The 16,778-nt window shown below is 49.1% G+C and overlaps 1 protein-coding gene across 4 annotated transcripts in view; it reads left to right on the top strand.

The window, feature by feature from the left end:
* Positions 1-16,778, top strand: part of DCTD (dCMP deaminase) — a 31,865-nt gene that overhangs the window by 11,208 nt on the left and 3,879 nt on the right. For all 4 annotated transcript variants that reach the window (XM_051832607.2, XM_051832610.2, XM_051832626.2 and 1 more), the window contains exon 4: positions 16,492-16,608. In XM_051832607.2, coding sequence (XP_051688567.1) covers positions 16,492-16,608 — 117 coding nt within the window. The remainder of the gene's footprint in view (positions 1-16,491; positions 16,609-16,778) is intronic.

Genomic DNA, 16,778 nt, shown 5'->3' with positions numbered 1-16,778 from the left:
GCATTGTGGTGCAGTGGGGTAAGCCAAGGCTTGCAACACCTGCATCCCCTATTGGAGTGCTGATTCCAGGGCTGGTTGCTAGCTTCCTGCTAATGCACCTGAGAAGGTAGAGGGTGATGACCCCAGTACTTGGGCCCCTGCTGCCCACGGGAGACAAGGATGGGGTTCCTGGCTCCTGGCTTTGGCCTGGCCAGGCATAACTATGGCAGCAATTTGGGGAGTGAACCAGCAGTTGAAGAGTTCTTTCTGACTTTCTTTTTTTTTTTATTTATTTATTTTTTATTTTTATTTATTTATTTATTTTTTTTTGACAGGCAGAGTGGACAGTGAGAGAGAGAGAGACAGAAAGAAAGGTCTTCCTTTCTGCCGTTGGTTCACCCTCCAATGGCCGCCGCGGCCAGCGTGCTGCGGCCGGCGCACCGCGCTGATCCGATGGCAGGAGCCAGGAGCCAGGTGCTTTTCCTGGTCTCCCATGGGGTGCAGGGCCCAAGCACTTGGGCCATCCTCCACTGCACTCCCGGGCCACAGCAGAGAGCTGGCCTGGAAGAGGGGCAACGGGACAGAATCCAGCGTCCCGACCGGGACTAGAACCCGGTGTGCCGGCGTCGCTAGGCGGAGGATTAGCCTAGTGAGCCGCGGCGCCGGCCTCTTTCTGACTTTCCCTTTCTGTCACTCTGCCTTTCAGATAAATAAATTCTTAAAAAAAATTTTTTTTTGGGAGCACATTCAACCTATTGTAGAAAACAGTTGTATTAAGTATTTGAGCACCAAATGGTCTGTAGTGCAAATGGATATGTCTAATGACAAATACAGTTTCTTTAATTCTTTAAGTTTGCTAAGTCTGTCCTGAGAAATGCTAGGTCCATTCAGTATGGTGAAGGTGGGCACCTGACAATAAGTTTAATAGTCTTTATTCACATGTGCCAATTTTGACTCATCTTTTTGAAATTTGTCTGAATTTCTAAGGTTTTATTTTGAGTTTTTTTTTTTTTTTTTTTTTTTTTTTAATCTGAATCTCCCTTGCAAAGCTTTGATAATGCTGGTATGTTAAGAGAACATGTATCTTGTTTACTCTGATAAACCTGCGTTAAAACCTAACTCTTAGCAGCCGGTGCCACAGCTCAATAGGCTAATCCTGTGCCTAGTGGCGCCGGCACACCGAGTTCTAGTCCCGGTCGGGACGCCGGATTCTGTCCCGGTTGCCCCTCTTCCAGGCCAGCTCTCTGCTGTGGCCAGGGAGTGCAGTGGAGGATGGCCCAGGTGCTTGGGTCCTGCACCCCATGGGAGACCAGGATAAGTACCTGGCTCCTGCCTTCGGATCAGCACAGCGCGCCGGCTGCGGCGGCCACTGGAGGGTGAACCAACAGCAAAGGAAGACCTTTCTCTCTGTCTCTCTCTCTCTCACTGTCCACTCTGCCTGTCAAAAACAAAACAAAACAAAAAAAAACTAGCTCTTAGAGGTTTTTACAGATGTTTATATTGCTTTTTACTTTTACTTTCTTGTTTTCTTATTTTTTTATCTATATTTTTCTTCCTTCTGTTTTCTTAGAATTCTGTTCTTCCTCTACATGCTTTTTTTAAAAGTTATAAATAAATATATGTACATATATAAATAAATATGTGTGTATATATTTGAAAGGCAGAGTGTCAGAGAGGGAGAGACACAGAGAGATCTTTCATCTGCTGTTTCACTCCCAAAATATCCCCCAAAGCAAGGACTGACCCAGGCTGCAGTTAGGAGCCAGGAACTCCACCCCAGGCTCCACACAGGTGGCAGGAGCCCAAGCACCGTCCCAGGTGTGTTAGCAGGGAGCTGGACTGCCAGCAGAGCAGCCAAGACTTGAACCAGCGCTTGCTCTAATATTGGATGCTGGTGTTGCAGGTGGTACACCCATCGCACCACAGTGCCTGCCCCCTTTTACTTTGATATTTGGATGTGGATAGGTGTGTCTGTAGCACACGTATTAACTAGGTACACGCCCACAGCACTTAAACTGATGATCACCTTCACACGGAAGTGATTAGAGTCCTGGATGGGCAGTTCCAGATCTGGTAGGTTGTATCCAGTGAGGGTGGGGTTTTGAGATTCACCATTTGACATTTATTTCTCAGTGTCTTTATGAGATAAATTATCACTGAGGAGTTCTCCAGTGCTGTAATTCTAAAGCACACACACATACACACTCACACACACATACACACAGATAATCAGTAGCCGTGATTGCACTGGGTTATCATCAGTTTTCCTGCTTAGGGAGTTGTGAAAGCTTCTTGGGCAAAGCTGCAAGGCTGTGAGAAGCTGTTAGTGGCAGTGACAGAGGTTGAGCATGCATAGGTACATGTGAGTAAATTAGGAGACAGGCTTCATCCATTCCTTCTCTTCCGGGATTTAAGTCTGTACATTTCCTCAGTGAATGTAAACCAGATAGGGAGAGCGTGCACAAATGGGAGAGGTAGTTAGAGTGCAGGTTACCCCACAGACATGGAGCTGAAAAGACATGGGATGAAAAAAAAAAGGATAACAGCCATGAAGCAAAGGCTCCCGTGTCCAGTGAAAAACTGAATATACTCAGTATACCTGGAGCTCTTGGGAGACAAAAGGTTCTTGTAAGACTAAATAGACAGAAAGAACAATATTTATTGAAATGCAGATACTTGCATAGCATTGGGCGGCCCTCTGATAAACACTGATATTTATGAAAACAGGAGAGAATTCGAGGGAAGGTACACGCCACTCAGGCCGGCTGAGGGGTTGATGCTGGCCAGTTCTTGGAGGTGTAAATTTTATCTCTTTGCTTCTCTCCAATGATAGATGCTATAGTAAATTTAGAATATTGAGTATGATAACTGAGCATGAATTTTTTAATTCTGCAATTAAAAGACTTAGTTCAGAATGCCATTAATTTCGAGTTTAGGTGAATGAAGGGAAGCAGAATTGCTCTTTGTCGTTTTTCCGTTAGCAAGTGAGTTACCACTTTTTAGGAATTGAAGTAAATGCTAATGAGTCATCTATTCTTTTACCTGCTTCAGTCGTCTGCTGGTGATGAGGGCATTCTCTTGAGTCATCTTGTTTCCTTTTTTAAAAAATTACAACTATATTTTATAATGCATGAAAGAGATTTGGTTTTTAATTGTTTTAAAGGCAGAGTGATGGGGAGAGGAAGAAATAGAGAGGGCTCCCATCTGCTGAGTCACTCCCCAAATGGCCACAACAGCCAGAGCTGGGCCAGGCCAAAACCTGGAGCCAGGAAGTGCGTCTGGGTCTCTCACGTGGGTGACAAAGGCCCAAGCACTTGGACCATCTCCTGCTTTCTCAGGCACATTAGCTGGTGAGGAGTTGGATCGGCGGCAGAGCAATAGCTGCGCTCAGACTGGTGCTCCGATATGGGATGCTGGCGGCAGTCTAGGTGGTGGCAACCTGCTGTGCCACAAGGCTGCACCCACCGAACAGCTCTGGCTGCCACACCTGGGTAGGCATACGGAGGTGAGGGACTGCAGGAGGCCCAGAGTTTGAGGAAGTTCAAGGAAGATTTGGACCTGTGAGAGCTCCCAGGAGAAGTATCAGGTAGTTGCGGGGGGAGGGGCAGGGGTGTATGAGTTCAGGGAGGGATCAAGGCTGGAGGTGCCAGTGCTGGTATGTTGGGCATTTGGATGCATCAGTGCCATGGATATGGGTGAGCCAACCAAGGGAGCACGTCAGACACAGAAGGCCCTGGCCTGACTCCTCAGAACCCCAGCATTTGGAGAGTGGGTGGCGGAAGAAGGGCCTGCAAAGTAGAAGCCTGAGGGGCTGGCATTTGGGCTCGTGGTTAAGATGCCCACATCCCATATCAGAGTCTCTGACTGCCAATGCAGACTGAACCTGATAGGTGGCTCAAGTTATTGGATCTTTGCCACCCATGTGGAAGACCTGGATTGAGTTCCTGGCTCTTCGCTATAGTGCTGGTCCAGCCCCTGCAGTTGCCACGTACTTGAGTAGTGAACCAGTAGATAAGAGTTCTCTCTCTTCTCTCTCTCGCCATCTCTCAAATAAATAAAAATACATCGTTTTAAAAAAACAAACAGAACATGACATCGTGGGGCCCATGGAGCAGTCAGCTGTGTCCAAGGCCAGTAAAAAGGCTGAGGGGGTTAAAAAACACCTGTGGGCCGGCGCCGCAGCTCACTAGGCTAATCCTCCGCCTAGCGGCGCCGGCACACCGAGTTCTAGTCCCGGTCGGGGTGCCGGATTCTGTCCCGGTTGCCCCTCTTCCAGGCCAGCTCTCTGCTGTGGCCCGGGAGTGCAGTGGAGGATGGCCCAAGTGCTTGGGCCCTGCACCCCTTGGGAGACCAGGAAAAGCACCTGGCTCCTGGCTCCTGCCATCGGATCAGTGCGGTGCGCCGGCCGCAGCGCGCCGGCTGCGGCGGCCATTGGAGGGTGACCCAACGGCAAAGGAAGACCTTTCTCTCTGTCTCTCTCTCTCACTGTCCACTCTGCCTGTCAAAAAAAAAAAAAAAAAAAAAAAAAAAAACCTGTGACGTTATCAACCTAGAGGTCGCTGTGGACAGGGTCAAGAGCCATTTCAGCAGTGATGAGATTGGAAGCCAAATTGGAAACGGTTGAAGGAAGAAAAGAAAATGAAGAAATGGGAGTGTTGTTTAGACCCAGTTTTGAGGTACGTGGCTGTATAGAGAGCAGAATGATAGAGAAGAAGGCCAGGAGAGGAGATGGGGCCAAGAGAAAGGTTCATATTTGTAAGATAGAAAAATCATCTTTTTAAGTTTTATTTATTTATTTGAAAGACAGAGAGGGAGAGACAGAGATCTTCCATCTGCTGGTTCACTCCCCAAACACCTATATATAACACCCAGGGCTGGGCCAGGCCAAAAGCAGAGGCCAGGAACTCCATCGAGATCTCCCATGTGGGTGGCAGAAGCCCAAGCACTTGGGCCACCTTCTGCCAACTCCCAAGCACATCAGCAAGAAGCTGGATCAGAATTGGAGGCAGGACTTGATCCCTGGCATTCTGCTATGGGATGCAGGTGTAAGACGGGAGAATCATTTTGTTTTTTTGCTTTATCTTGCAAATGTTTGTTATATAATGCAATGATCAGAGAGAGAGAGAGAGAGAGAGAGAGCGCGCGCATAGAGTCAAGAAAGGGAGAAGAAAGGCAAAATGTTTAGGGATGGGAGAGGGGATGGGTGGGGTCAAACTGGTTAGTAACCGGAGGGTGTGCAGAGGACCACAGGGGCTGGAGATGGGATCAGATTTGTGCAGAGTTTTCTCTGAAGGATGCAGCAAGGTTACAGCTGCAGGAGCGGGCAGTGACCAGGGAGAGAGGAAGAGGCGCTTGTTGTACTAGAGAAATGTCCTCTGAATGTAGGGCATTGCCAAGAGCATGCACTTTATCTGAGAATCCTGGTTAATCTCCATCTTCTCCATACCCAAATGGATCAGTGAGTTGCCTGAGGCAGGCCCAGTGGAGCTGGGATTAATTAGAATGCACATACCCTGACTCCTATTCCAGTGCTCAGTGCTCTGGTCCCAGGCCACCCTTTAAAAGCGATTAACGCTGGAGGGAGGTTCCCAAGCTTTGCGTATGTGTTTGCATTACATGTGTCTGGCTCTGGTGCATGTTCCTTCTCCCTGGGTTCCTTTGGAGTGCCTGTACACATCATACATGTATTTCCTATGCATGGGGAGGACTTGGGCATGGCTGACCATGGATGAAAGGCAGTTGTTGCCACATCCTTCCCCTCCTGACATGGAGGGAAGCAGCGTAATTAGAGTTCGGGGGGCTTTATGATCAATAATGGAAGCACTGCATCAGAAATCTCTTTAGCCCCAAGTGCTACCATTGGGGCTAAATGGCTCCCTTGGGTGCTATGAGATGCTGCCAGCAGCTTTAGCAAGGGCAGCAAGGAAGGGGGTAGGATGGGGAACAGTGGGGGAGAGAGAAAAGCAGCCACAGATTCCCGTGGCCAGGCTGAACCTGCAGCCCAGGCCTCCCTGGTGTCAGGCGGCAGCAGGGGAGAGGGTTGGAATCACTGACACCAGTCAGGCTGATCTTCTGAGCCCTATCCTGGATGTACTCCAGTCTCGATGTTCTCAGAGTGAGGGATTCTTCTCCCCATTTCACAGATGGGGAGGCTGAGACTTGAGCAGGTGCGTAAGGAGACAAGCATTGCAGCATAGTGGATAAAGCTGCTGTTTGCATCTCATATTGGAATGCAGTGAAAGATGGCCCAAGTGCTGGCCCCTGCCTCCCACATGAGGGACCAGGATGGGGTTCCTGGCTCCTGGCTTTGGCCTGCCCAAACCCTGGCTGTTGCAGACATTTGAGGATTTCATTAGCTGATGTAAGATCTCTTCCTCTTTGTCTTTCCCCCTCCTTCCCCACTCTTTTCCCTTTCAAATAAATCTTTTTTTTTTTTTTTTTTAAGATTTTGAGGTTATTGAACTGATGGGTGTGGGAAGCCAAGTGCGAGGAGGCAGCCCTTTCCCTTTCCCTTTCCTTTCCTTTTCTTTTCCCATTCCCTCCCCACCCCCCTCTCTTCCCTTCCCTTCCAAGATTTATTTATTTGCAAAGCAAAGTGACAAAGGGGAGACACAGAGAGAGATCGTCCATCTCCTGGTGGCTGCAATGGCAGAGGCTGGGCCAGACTGAAGCCAGTATCCAGGAACTCCATCCGTGTCTCCCGAGTGGGTGCAGGGGTCCATCTTCCGCTGCTTTCCCAGGTGCATAAGCAGGGAGCTGGATAGGAAGTGGAGCAGCCAGGACTTGAACCTGTGCTCTGATATGGGATGTCAGTGACGCAGGGAGTGGCTTAAACTGCTCCGGTATGTTCTGTCTCTGTTTTTACACAGAAACTGATGTTGTGATGTCTCCAGTAGTGTTGTGGGCACCTCAGTGGCAGAGGTAGTATGGCACCCATTCACTTGATTTCAGGATAGAGAAGCCCCTCATGCAGGGGGCTGGGCTGGGCGGGGCAGGGGTTCTCTGTTCTCAGCACAGGTAGAGTCGATTGGTGGGAGCATGGTCAGGTGTGCCCAGGTTGCCTGTTGCCACCATCGCTGGCCCCTGACGTCCCCAGCCCCTCGTCACAGCGAGGGCCAGCTGTGCTTCCTCCGAAGATGTGTCCAGTTCTGAGGAGCGGTAGGCACAACCTCGTCTCATGGTTCTGTGTTGTTCAGAGAGCGTATTCCTGCCACGGACCCCTGTGTGATGGGACAGGGAGGGCATTGTTCCTACTGCAGCTGAGAGAGGCTGGGGCTGAACAAGATGTCACCTCTGTGTGGGCTGCTCCCAGGGTTCAGCCCCTTTGTTCTGGAGAGGCATTTGTAATTCAAATTCATCTTCCGCATATTCAGTCTCCCCTGCAAACTGTGCATCCAACCCCGCGTGTCCTGAGCTTTCCCAGTGCTTCTTCAGGAGCCCTTCTCTTGTGCCTGTGGCTTCTGCTTGGGCGTCTCCCCCTGTAGCCCAGCGCAGTGTTGCCCCTCCCTCAGTGGTGAGAGGTGGGAGGGTGGGGCTGAGGCTGAGAAGCCGTGGAGTGAGGTAGGGTGAGGAGCAGGGAGCAGAGGCTGGGAAGAATGGGCCTTAGAGAGGCGATGTCACTGTTGAAGCCTGAGTTGGTTCTCCCTTCCCACAGGCTCACCTTGATTTCAGGTCACTGGAAAACCCTGATCGCGTGATCTCACTGTGCTATAACAGATACAGGAGCTTCCCATAGAGGAGGTAAAATAGTGGCAGTGTTTGGGACCATTGCTTTGACTTGGGAGGTAGCTGGAAGTGTGAACACTTTGTAACCGGGGATGGGGGTTGGGTGGCACCTGGGGAAGATGCAGGGGGAGCCTCACATTGAAGCTGTTCTGTTGTTAAATTATTGACTTGAAGGGTAGATACTTTGGAGGTTGGCAGTGACATATGAAGCCTTGACAGGGCATCTTTCAATAATTAAGAAATAAGTAGTTGAAATTCCATTTTAGTTCTGGAAGCATTGAAGCAGACCCTTAAATGGATCTGTTAGGGAAGTGAGTGCCACCCTCCCCTCCCCCACCCCACCGTCGCCCTTGCTGGAAGTTTCCATCAAGATTGTACTGGGCAGTGAGGATGGGGCGCGGGTGCCCAGGCTCCAGGAGATGTGCTCGGGTTTCATGATTCTGATACCTGTACCACCCCCAAAATGACACTAAAACCCTAATCTCAAGAAGACAAGAAGCTTTGTCATCAGAGAAGGGGAATATCTTGTAAGTTAGCATCGAGTTATTTTCTTTAAAAGGTGCAGGCCAACCTTGAACTTGGGTGTCCTGTTTCATGTCAGTTACTAACTGCAGGGTGAGAGCCCAGTGCAGAGAATACAGGTGACGCTTCCCACTGTTTCACTCCATAAGGTGGTGAGCAGACGCCTCTTGGCTCTCGAGCCCTGACCCTTGCCTTGTCGGTGAACCCAGCTGTCCATGCCCCCATCGATTCAGTGTGCCGTGGCGGCAGGAGGCCGTGCGGGGCAGTGCTGAGTGGCAACAGGGGCTGTGCATCTGCCTTCTGACCCTGACCCTAATAGGCGCTGCCCACTGCCCCTCAGACCTGAGGAAGGCGTCCTCAAGCAAAATCCTGTATTGCTAGAAATGAGGGTTTTTCAGCAACTCAGAGGGGGTATTCTTTTTGTTTTGTTTAAGAGACTTGGTTTTCCTGTCTACAAATTTGATCAGGCCCCAGGATTTGCCACCATGTCTCAGGAGCAGGTGACGATCAGTTGAGGGTAGAGGGACACTAACTGCTAAATTATTTGTGTGGAAATTAGAATTTGCTTATTAGCATTTTCAGTTTTTTTTTCTTTTTTAGCTTATTTGGGTAACCTTAATATTACTATCTAAAAATAGATATTGTATTAGCCTTACATCAAATGAGATGAAAGTCAAATCTATAAAATGTTGAGTCTCTTAAATCTAACTGAGGATGGAATATATCCTGTTAATTTGTCAAACTTCTGGAGAACCGCCTACATGAGACAGTAGGGATTAATCAAGCTCTAGTATGAGAGAATTTGAAAAATACAGTTTTCTAATTATACAGTCTCTTCTCAGTGGTCCAAGGTTAATGCAGTTCTGAATTCTGACAGTTAGTAATAGAAAAGAAAAAAAAAAAAAGAAACCAAAGCATACGAATTGTCTTATAATTACCTGAAACAGGTTCTCTGGCAATCAAGGCCTTGATAAGCATTAATCTGATGTTTTCGGCGTTGGATTCTTTTTCTTTTGAACAATGTTGGGAATAATTGGAGGGTTTTGTGTTGCTCATGGTGCTTATCAAATGTACACAAAGTATTTGGAGGTTTCTTTTGCTTATTGCCTAGCCATAGATGTGTAACTCTAGGTAAATAGTTGGAAAATTTGTCTTTTTTTTTTTTTTTTGGACATTTAAACTACCTTATGAAACTTCCTGGATGAAGAGTAAGGGTTAAGTGTGCTACTATGAATATAAAAACTGTTCAAATGTAATGTGCCCTTGGCATAGGGGAGCAGTAGCCAGCTGAGGAGTGCCAACACCTGCACCGCAGCTCCTCCTGCACATGGACACACATCCTCCACCCCCGTGCACCGCCAGGCCCCACCTGCTTCCATGCAGACCATAGCGGCTGGCAGTGCCCGCCATGACCTTTAGTTCATTATAATGTCACCATCATAAAATTGCTATGGCTGACACTCCCAGCCCCATCATGCACCTGACACTGGGATACTCCCAAGAATTCCTGAGAACGGCAAGAAAAATGGCGGTACTCCAGTCCTGCCCCAAACTCTGCCTCCTTTGAATATTCAGTTAAGCCCTGCTCTAGACACCACCGTGTCCCCAGACTCTATAAAATGTCGGCTCCGAACCCTGGTGATTGCAGCTCTTTCTCACTTGAGCTTTGCACGGTCATTCCCTGACCTTGCACTTTTACTTTAAGTAAATCTTGTCCTTCTTGTGATGGAGACAGGAGGCTGGGCCAAGCCTGGCCAGAGACCACCCACAATACCCTCTCTGTGATTGGTTTTTACACTCAGGTTTGATTATAGCTCTGCTACAGTTCTTAGGTACCACACAGAATAAAAATGTTAGCACTAGAGAAAATAGAATTTATTCTGTAGCTTATTGCCGTTAAGTATCTGTAGCCTGTTCCTCATAGTGAGAAAAGAAGCCCCAGACTGCCCAAAGAAAAGATGGGCTGGAAACATAGATTTCAGGGTTTTACAAATAGATCTGACATGAGAAGCTGTGAGTAGATGGGTTCTTTTTTTTTTTTTTTTTTTTTTTTTTTTTTTTTTTTTTAGGATTTATTTTATTTGTTTGAAAGACAGAGTTACAGAGAAATGGAGACAGAGAGAGAGGTCTTCCCATCCACTGGTTCACTCCCTAGATGGCTGCAATGGCCAGAGCTGCGCTGATCTGAAGCCAGGAGCCAGGAGCTTCTTCCGGGTCTCCCATGCGAGTATAGTGGCCCAAGGACTTGGCCCATCTTTTACTGCTTTCCCAGGCCATAGCTGAGAGCTGGATCGGAAGAGGAGCAGCCAGGACTTGAACTAGTGCCTATATGGAATGCCGGTGCTTCAGACCAGGGCTTTAACCCACTGCACCACAGCGCCAGCCCCAGAGTAGATGGGTTCTTAAAGTCAGTGACTAGGAGAAAATGTGTAGACTGGAACTGTGTCTTGGAACATGCCCAGGAAGGTGAGTGAGAGCAAAGGGCCCCAGAAAAGCAGGAGGCAGTGTGGTTCTGCGGGGTCCTGGAGTGGAGAGCAGCCCACTGACCACGGGCCAGCGGGCACGGGAGTCCAGCGATGACAACCACAAAGAGACTTGGGGTTTGGGTAATGATACAGCCACCCGGAGGTGTGAGGGAGCTCGCTCCTGCCCCCTCCCACAACTGATTGTGCAGGCTGAGAACTTCAGATTGGTCATGTGAGAGTATTTACACTGTAGAAATTGGCAGGCACGGCAACTCAGGGCTTTTTAATGAAAGCCCTGACTGTAAAGGTTTGTCAGCTTGCGACAGGCCAGGTGCCCTGGGGTAGTGACTCACAAACCTTTTATGTGATGACCTAGCCAACAGCTTGCACCTGGGATGTAGCTTTTCACAGCAGTACTTAACCTTCCGCGTGGGTGCATCCTGATCTCTGCCCTTCTTAGTTTAACTCAAAAAGAAACAAACAAAAATGTAGTTGTAACTTGACCAAGTGCATGACTTGTAGTTGGAAAAACCTGCTTTGAGAGAAAGCCAGAGGTTACATCTACATTACGAAGTCAGGAGACACTTAAGGAAAGAGTAGGATGGTGGTTGCACACAGGATGATTTCATCTTGAAGAAGAAAAGAGATCTTGGGGCCAGTGCTGTGGCATAGTGGGTAAAGCTGCTGCGTGCAGTGCCGGCATCCCATATGGGTGCTGGTTCGAGTCCAGGCTGCTCCACTTCTGATTTAGCTCCCTGCTAATGGCCTAGGAAAAGCAGAGGAGGATGGCCCAGGTGCTTGGGCCTCTGCACCCACGTGGGAGACCTGGAAGAAGCTCCTGTCTCCTGGCTTTGGCCTGGCCCAGCATAGGCCATCGAGGCTATCTGGGGAGTGAATCAGCAGATGAGAGACCTGTCTCTGTCTCTCCCTCTCTCTCAAGCAAATAAATCTTTTAATAACAGAAAAAGAGACCTCAAATACTGAGGAGTGAAACTAAGAGTGCACATTTGAAGAAGACAAATGCAGCAGGGAGCAGCCAGTGCTGGTGGACAGTGGCAGTGGGAGCCGGGAACGAGGCTCCTGTGTTCTTACTGAGAGCTTGTTTTGGACAAGGTCAGCTGTTCGGGAGGATCGAGGGATGAAACTGGAAACATGAGGAAGAAGCTAGAAATTGGCTGCCGTTGATATCTTAAAGATTGCTTTATTTTGGTTAGGTGGGAGTGCAGACTGAAAGAGCCCTGTGTACCTTGTCGAGGGCCTAGGACTTCCAGGTGGCCCAGTGGGCTTCTGAACCTCAGAGTTGCAGAGCTCTCTCTGTGCTCCCTGCCACATGGAAGTCCAGAGGAGAACGGGCCTGGCCTGGCGTCAGGCTAGCCTGGGCCATGCCACGCCACGCTGGCCTCAGGCTGGACTGGTCAGTGCTCGATGCCCTGGGTGGTCTGTCACAGCACTGTCTGTCCCCTGGTATTGGATCAGTGTGGATGGCTGGTCCCAGTGCAGGAGTTGCCAGGCTCTACTCTGAGCCATTTCAGCAAATTGGATGGACGGTCATCTCGTTGGTCTGCCCCAGTTTCCCATTTGTGGACAGTCTGGGAGGTCCAAGGCCTGAGCCCCAACTGGGGAGCTGGGGCTGCACTGACTGTGAGGGTCCTGGATCTGGCATCAGGCCAGAAGGTGACGGCAGGTCCCAGGTCCGGATGGAGGGGGCCTGGGGAGTTAGAAAAGTCAGAGTGAGGTGTCGACTGCTTGGGAGTTCTGCCCTCCACCCTTTGGGTGCTGACCAGGGAAGCTGGTGTCCATCAGACAGGGTTTGTGCTTTAGGGGACACTGGTGGAGGGGAGTGGGTGTGGAAGGGGTGCAGGAATAAGTCAGTGAGGGCTTGATCTTTACTCTCTAGACGGGCGCTGAAGTTCTGTTTTTGTCATTGATGAGTTTTGCATGTGTGTGATTGTGGTTTGTGCACTGTCTCGGGCATACCTGCACCACACTGCTGTTCAGATCACCAAACACACCTCATCTTTCTTTTAACAAGGAGCTTTCTTCTTTCACCTTGTGGTTTACTTATTTATTTAAGTTGAGAGAAAGGAAGTCTGTTTATAATCCTGGGTGTTATTTCTGTATAAACCACTGTCTATACAAGGATGTCAGGTGCTGCCCAAGAGAATCTTTTTCATATGGTAATTCTCACTAATGAATCCAGGCCTATAATGTGAAATTTTGCCCCAGACTGCCTCGGATGAACTAGAGGAAGGTATCCACAGTCAGTGTGACAATTCCCTGAGATTCAAAGGAGAACCCCGTGATGGTGTTTCATAACAGAATCAGAGATGCTGTACGTCAGAATACTGATACCAGCAGCATCAAAACAAGTAATTGTTAGATGGGAAAGTGTATTTTTGATACTTGAATTGAAGAGGACTCTCGATATGTCCCAGCGTCACCATCAGTAATTGGAATCTGCACTTCCTCCTTTATTCACTCAGTAAATATTTAACACCCATTATGTTCACAGCACTGCATTAGACTCTGGGGGAGTTACAAAGAACCTAGAAGGCTTGCCTCTGCCCCACAGGGGAAGTAAAAGAACAGTGACATCTAATTGTCATTTACACCGGGCGGCATTCACCCCAGCTGCCAAATACCTTGGTCGCCGGGGGACAGAGGCGAGGCAGCTCCCCAGGGCCAGGGCCCATTGGCCCCTTCAGCCCTTCCTGATCTCGGAGCTTTTGCGTCTTGTCTTTTCCCATCTTCCCAGCGAGTTTGAGAGGCTGTGGCTCAGGACCCACTGTGGCCAGCAGGATTATTCTCTGAGGGGCTGTGATCTGTGCAGCCTGTTTGTTTCTTAGCTTTTCCTGTGATGCCATTTCCCACGACCAAGATCCCCTAATGCATGGCGTTCGCAATCGAGAAGGAGGACGTACACACTACTGTGTTTACTGAAAGAGCTCCTCTGCCTGCAGCCCTGCAGAGCTGCTGCAGGGCGCACACACATGCAGGTGGATGGCTGCAGGGCCACCGCAAAACAGGACAGCGGCCGAGGTGCTGGGCCAGGTCGTCGTCCGTCTGACCGAGTAGCATCTCAGTAAATGTGCATTGACTGAGTGAGGCCGTGGTGACAAAAATGTACAAGAGCTGACTTTAGGCTGCTGTTCATTGAAGGCCTCAAAATGCCTGGGAGAAGGTGTTCAGTTTGCAAGGTTGGTGATTGGAGAGGGTAGGGGAGATCTTTGAAGGGCCTCATGTTTATATTCCCAACGTTTTGTGTGATGTGGCCCGCAGCCAGAAATTCATGCATTAATGCAGCCAGTAAACGTTCTCTACCCTTGTGTGCAGAGCAGTGTTGGGGGACCTGGGGGAGCCCAGGGGGCAGTGCTGCCCCAGCTTGGCTGCCCAAGCCCAGAACACACCCCAGATGGTTGCACTTGCCAGATTTAGGACACAGATATTCAGTATTTTGGAAGCTCCTTGGGGCCTTCTGAGATACAGACAACTTTGCAGGTCAACAACCATAGGAGTTTATCATCCAGTTTTTATATAATAACACTTACAGAACCTCCGTGGCAGGGTGAGGGATGCAGGCCAAGTGTGTGCTGTGAGTCCCGTGAGGAGCAGTGCCCACCATGGGTCAGGCAGGAGGGGTGTCTGGCCACAGGAAGCCCAGGACATGGATGAGACAGGCAGTGCCCTCTTTGACCTTGAAGCCAGGTGAATTAGGATGAGCCTGGATCACATTTGGGGGTTATTGGGGAAGCAGGACCGTGTATGAAGACCTTGCCTTTTATTGCCATCAGGAACATGAATGTTTCCTTTTAAAAGTCAGACTAGCGCTATGGCTGGCGTTCTTGTGAATATGCAGGCTGAGAACCGAGACACAGCGGCTCCCTCAGGGAAGGAATGCTCAGCTTCCCTTCTGGGTTCTCTAGCTCTTAAAATTGCTCCCTGCCCTGACGGCCACAGTGAATATCCCTGTGTGTGCATCTCAACAAACAAATGAGCCATTTTATGGGGGCAGTTTAGTGCCCCAGGGTCTAACGGAGCGCTGAGCCAGTGCTGTGCTTAGGATGGGTAAGGGTGCTTGACCTCAGCCGCTCTGGGTGCTGGCAGACTGAGGGTAGCTGTGGTAAATGGGTTCCCTCCTGGTCACCAGCCAATCAGACTACATGGCCCTCCTTTGAAATTCTCAGTACTTGCTGTTTCTAGTCAGTGTTTTGTTTTTAATTGAGTCTGTTCTGTGAGGGTACTTCAAAAAGTTCATGGAAAATGGAATTAAAAGATAACGTTAAAGATGGGCATTTGGCCTTGAGATTAAGACCCTTGCATCCTGAATCAGAGGACCTGAGGTTCATTCCTGGCTCTGGCTCCTCACTCCAGCTTCCTGGTGATGATGGCTCCAGTAACTGGGTCCGTGCCACCCACGTGGGAGGCCTGGTCTGCCTTCGTGGCTCCTAGCTTTCTGCCTCTGCATAGCTGCCAGGCTGTTACAGGCATTGGAGAGTAAACTAAGGATGGGCATGCTCTTTCTCACTGTATCACTCTCTGCCTCTCAAATTTTTACACTGATCTTAGCAAAAAATGTCTATTTTCAGGCAAGCATTGTGGGGAGCAGGTTAGGCTATCACGTGGGACACTTGCGTCCCATTTTAGAGTGCTTGAGATCAGGTCCCACCTCTGCTTCTGATCCAGCTTCCTGCTCATGCACCAGGGAGGCAACAGGTAATGGCTTAAGTACTCGAGTCCCTGCCACCCCATGGAAAACCTGGAGGGAGTTTCTGGCTCCTGACCTTGTCCTGCCCAGCCCTTGCTGTGCAGGTATTTGAAGAGTGAACCAGTAGATGAAAGATAGATTGATCAATCTCTCTCTCTCTGCCTTTCAAATAAGTAAATAAATAAATTTGTTTAAAAATATTTATTTTGGGGGCTACAGCTGTGGCATAGCAGGTTAAGCTATGGCCTGCAGTGCCAGCATCCTATAATGACACCAGTTTGAGTCTGAACTGCTGTGCTTCTGATCCAGCTCCCTGCTAACGCTCTAGGAAGGCAGTGGAAGAAGGTCCAACTGTGTGGGCCCCTGCTTCCTCATGGGAGACCCAAATGAAGCTCTTGGCTCCTGGCTTCAACCTGACCCATCCCCAGCTGTTGTAGCCATTTGAGGAGTGAACCAGCAGGTAGAAGATCTCTCTCTCTCTCTGTCTCTCCCTCTCTCTCTCTCTGTAACTTTGCTTTTTTTTTTTTTTTAAATAAATACAATAAATATTTTAATTAATTTATTTATTTGAAAGAGTTACACAGAGAGAGGAGAGGCAGAGAGAGAGAGAGAGTGAGAGAGAGGTCTTCCATCTGATGGTTCACTCCCCAGTTGGCCGCAACAGCCGGAGCTGCGCTGATCCAAGGCCAGGAGCCAGGAGCTTCCTTCAGTTCTTCCACGTGGGTGCAGGGGCCCAAGCACTTGGGCCATCTTCTGCTGCTTTCCCAGACTATAGCAGAAAGCTGGAATGGAATTGGAGCAGCCGGGTCTTGAACTGGTGCCCATATGGGGTGCTGGCACTTCAGGCCAGGGCTTTAACCTGCTGCACCACAGTGCCGGCCCCTCAATAAATATTTTTAAAAATAGTTATTTGGTGCAAGAAAATTTTGAAATCCATGTATAGTTTTTTTGTAATGTGCATTTTCCATGAACTTTCTGAACATCGCACCTGCACCCCAGAATGTCGTTAGAGGGGTGGATGGAATACCACTTGATACATTCTACGTGAGCATGAGCTGCAGTCCGAGCTTTTCCCTGTCTCTTTCAAACCTGCAGTGTGCCATGCGGAGCTGAATGCCATCATGAACAAAAACTCAGCTGATGTGAAAGGCTGCAGTATGTACGTCGCCTTGTTCCCGTGTAACGAGTGTGCTAAGCTCATCATCCAGGCAGGTAGGAACCAGGCCTTGCCATTTGTCACATTTGCATCGCTGCCTGCTCATCAGTAGCTCATTGCAGATGCGTTTGATCTTAAATTGCTATTGTTTAGATCTAAATTAATTGCACTATCAACTTTGCAAGATATTCCCCGTGTTTTGTTTTTGAATGGTGCCAGGTATGGG

Source organism: Oryctolagus cuniculus, chromosome 2 (genome assembly GCF_964237555.1).
Source record: "Oryctolagus cuniculus chromosome 2, mOryCun1.1, whole genome shotgun sequence".
NCBI classification, from domain to species: domain Eukaryota; kingdom Metazoa; phylum Chordata; class Mammalia; order Lagomorpha; family Leporidae; genus Oryctolagus; species Oryctolagus cuniculus.
The sequence above is the reverse complement of the archived record's forward strand: the minus strand, read 5'-3'. Positions and strand labels throughout refer to the sequence as shown.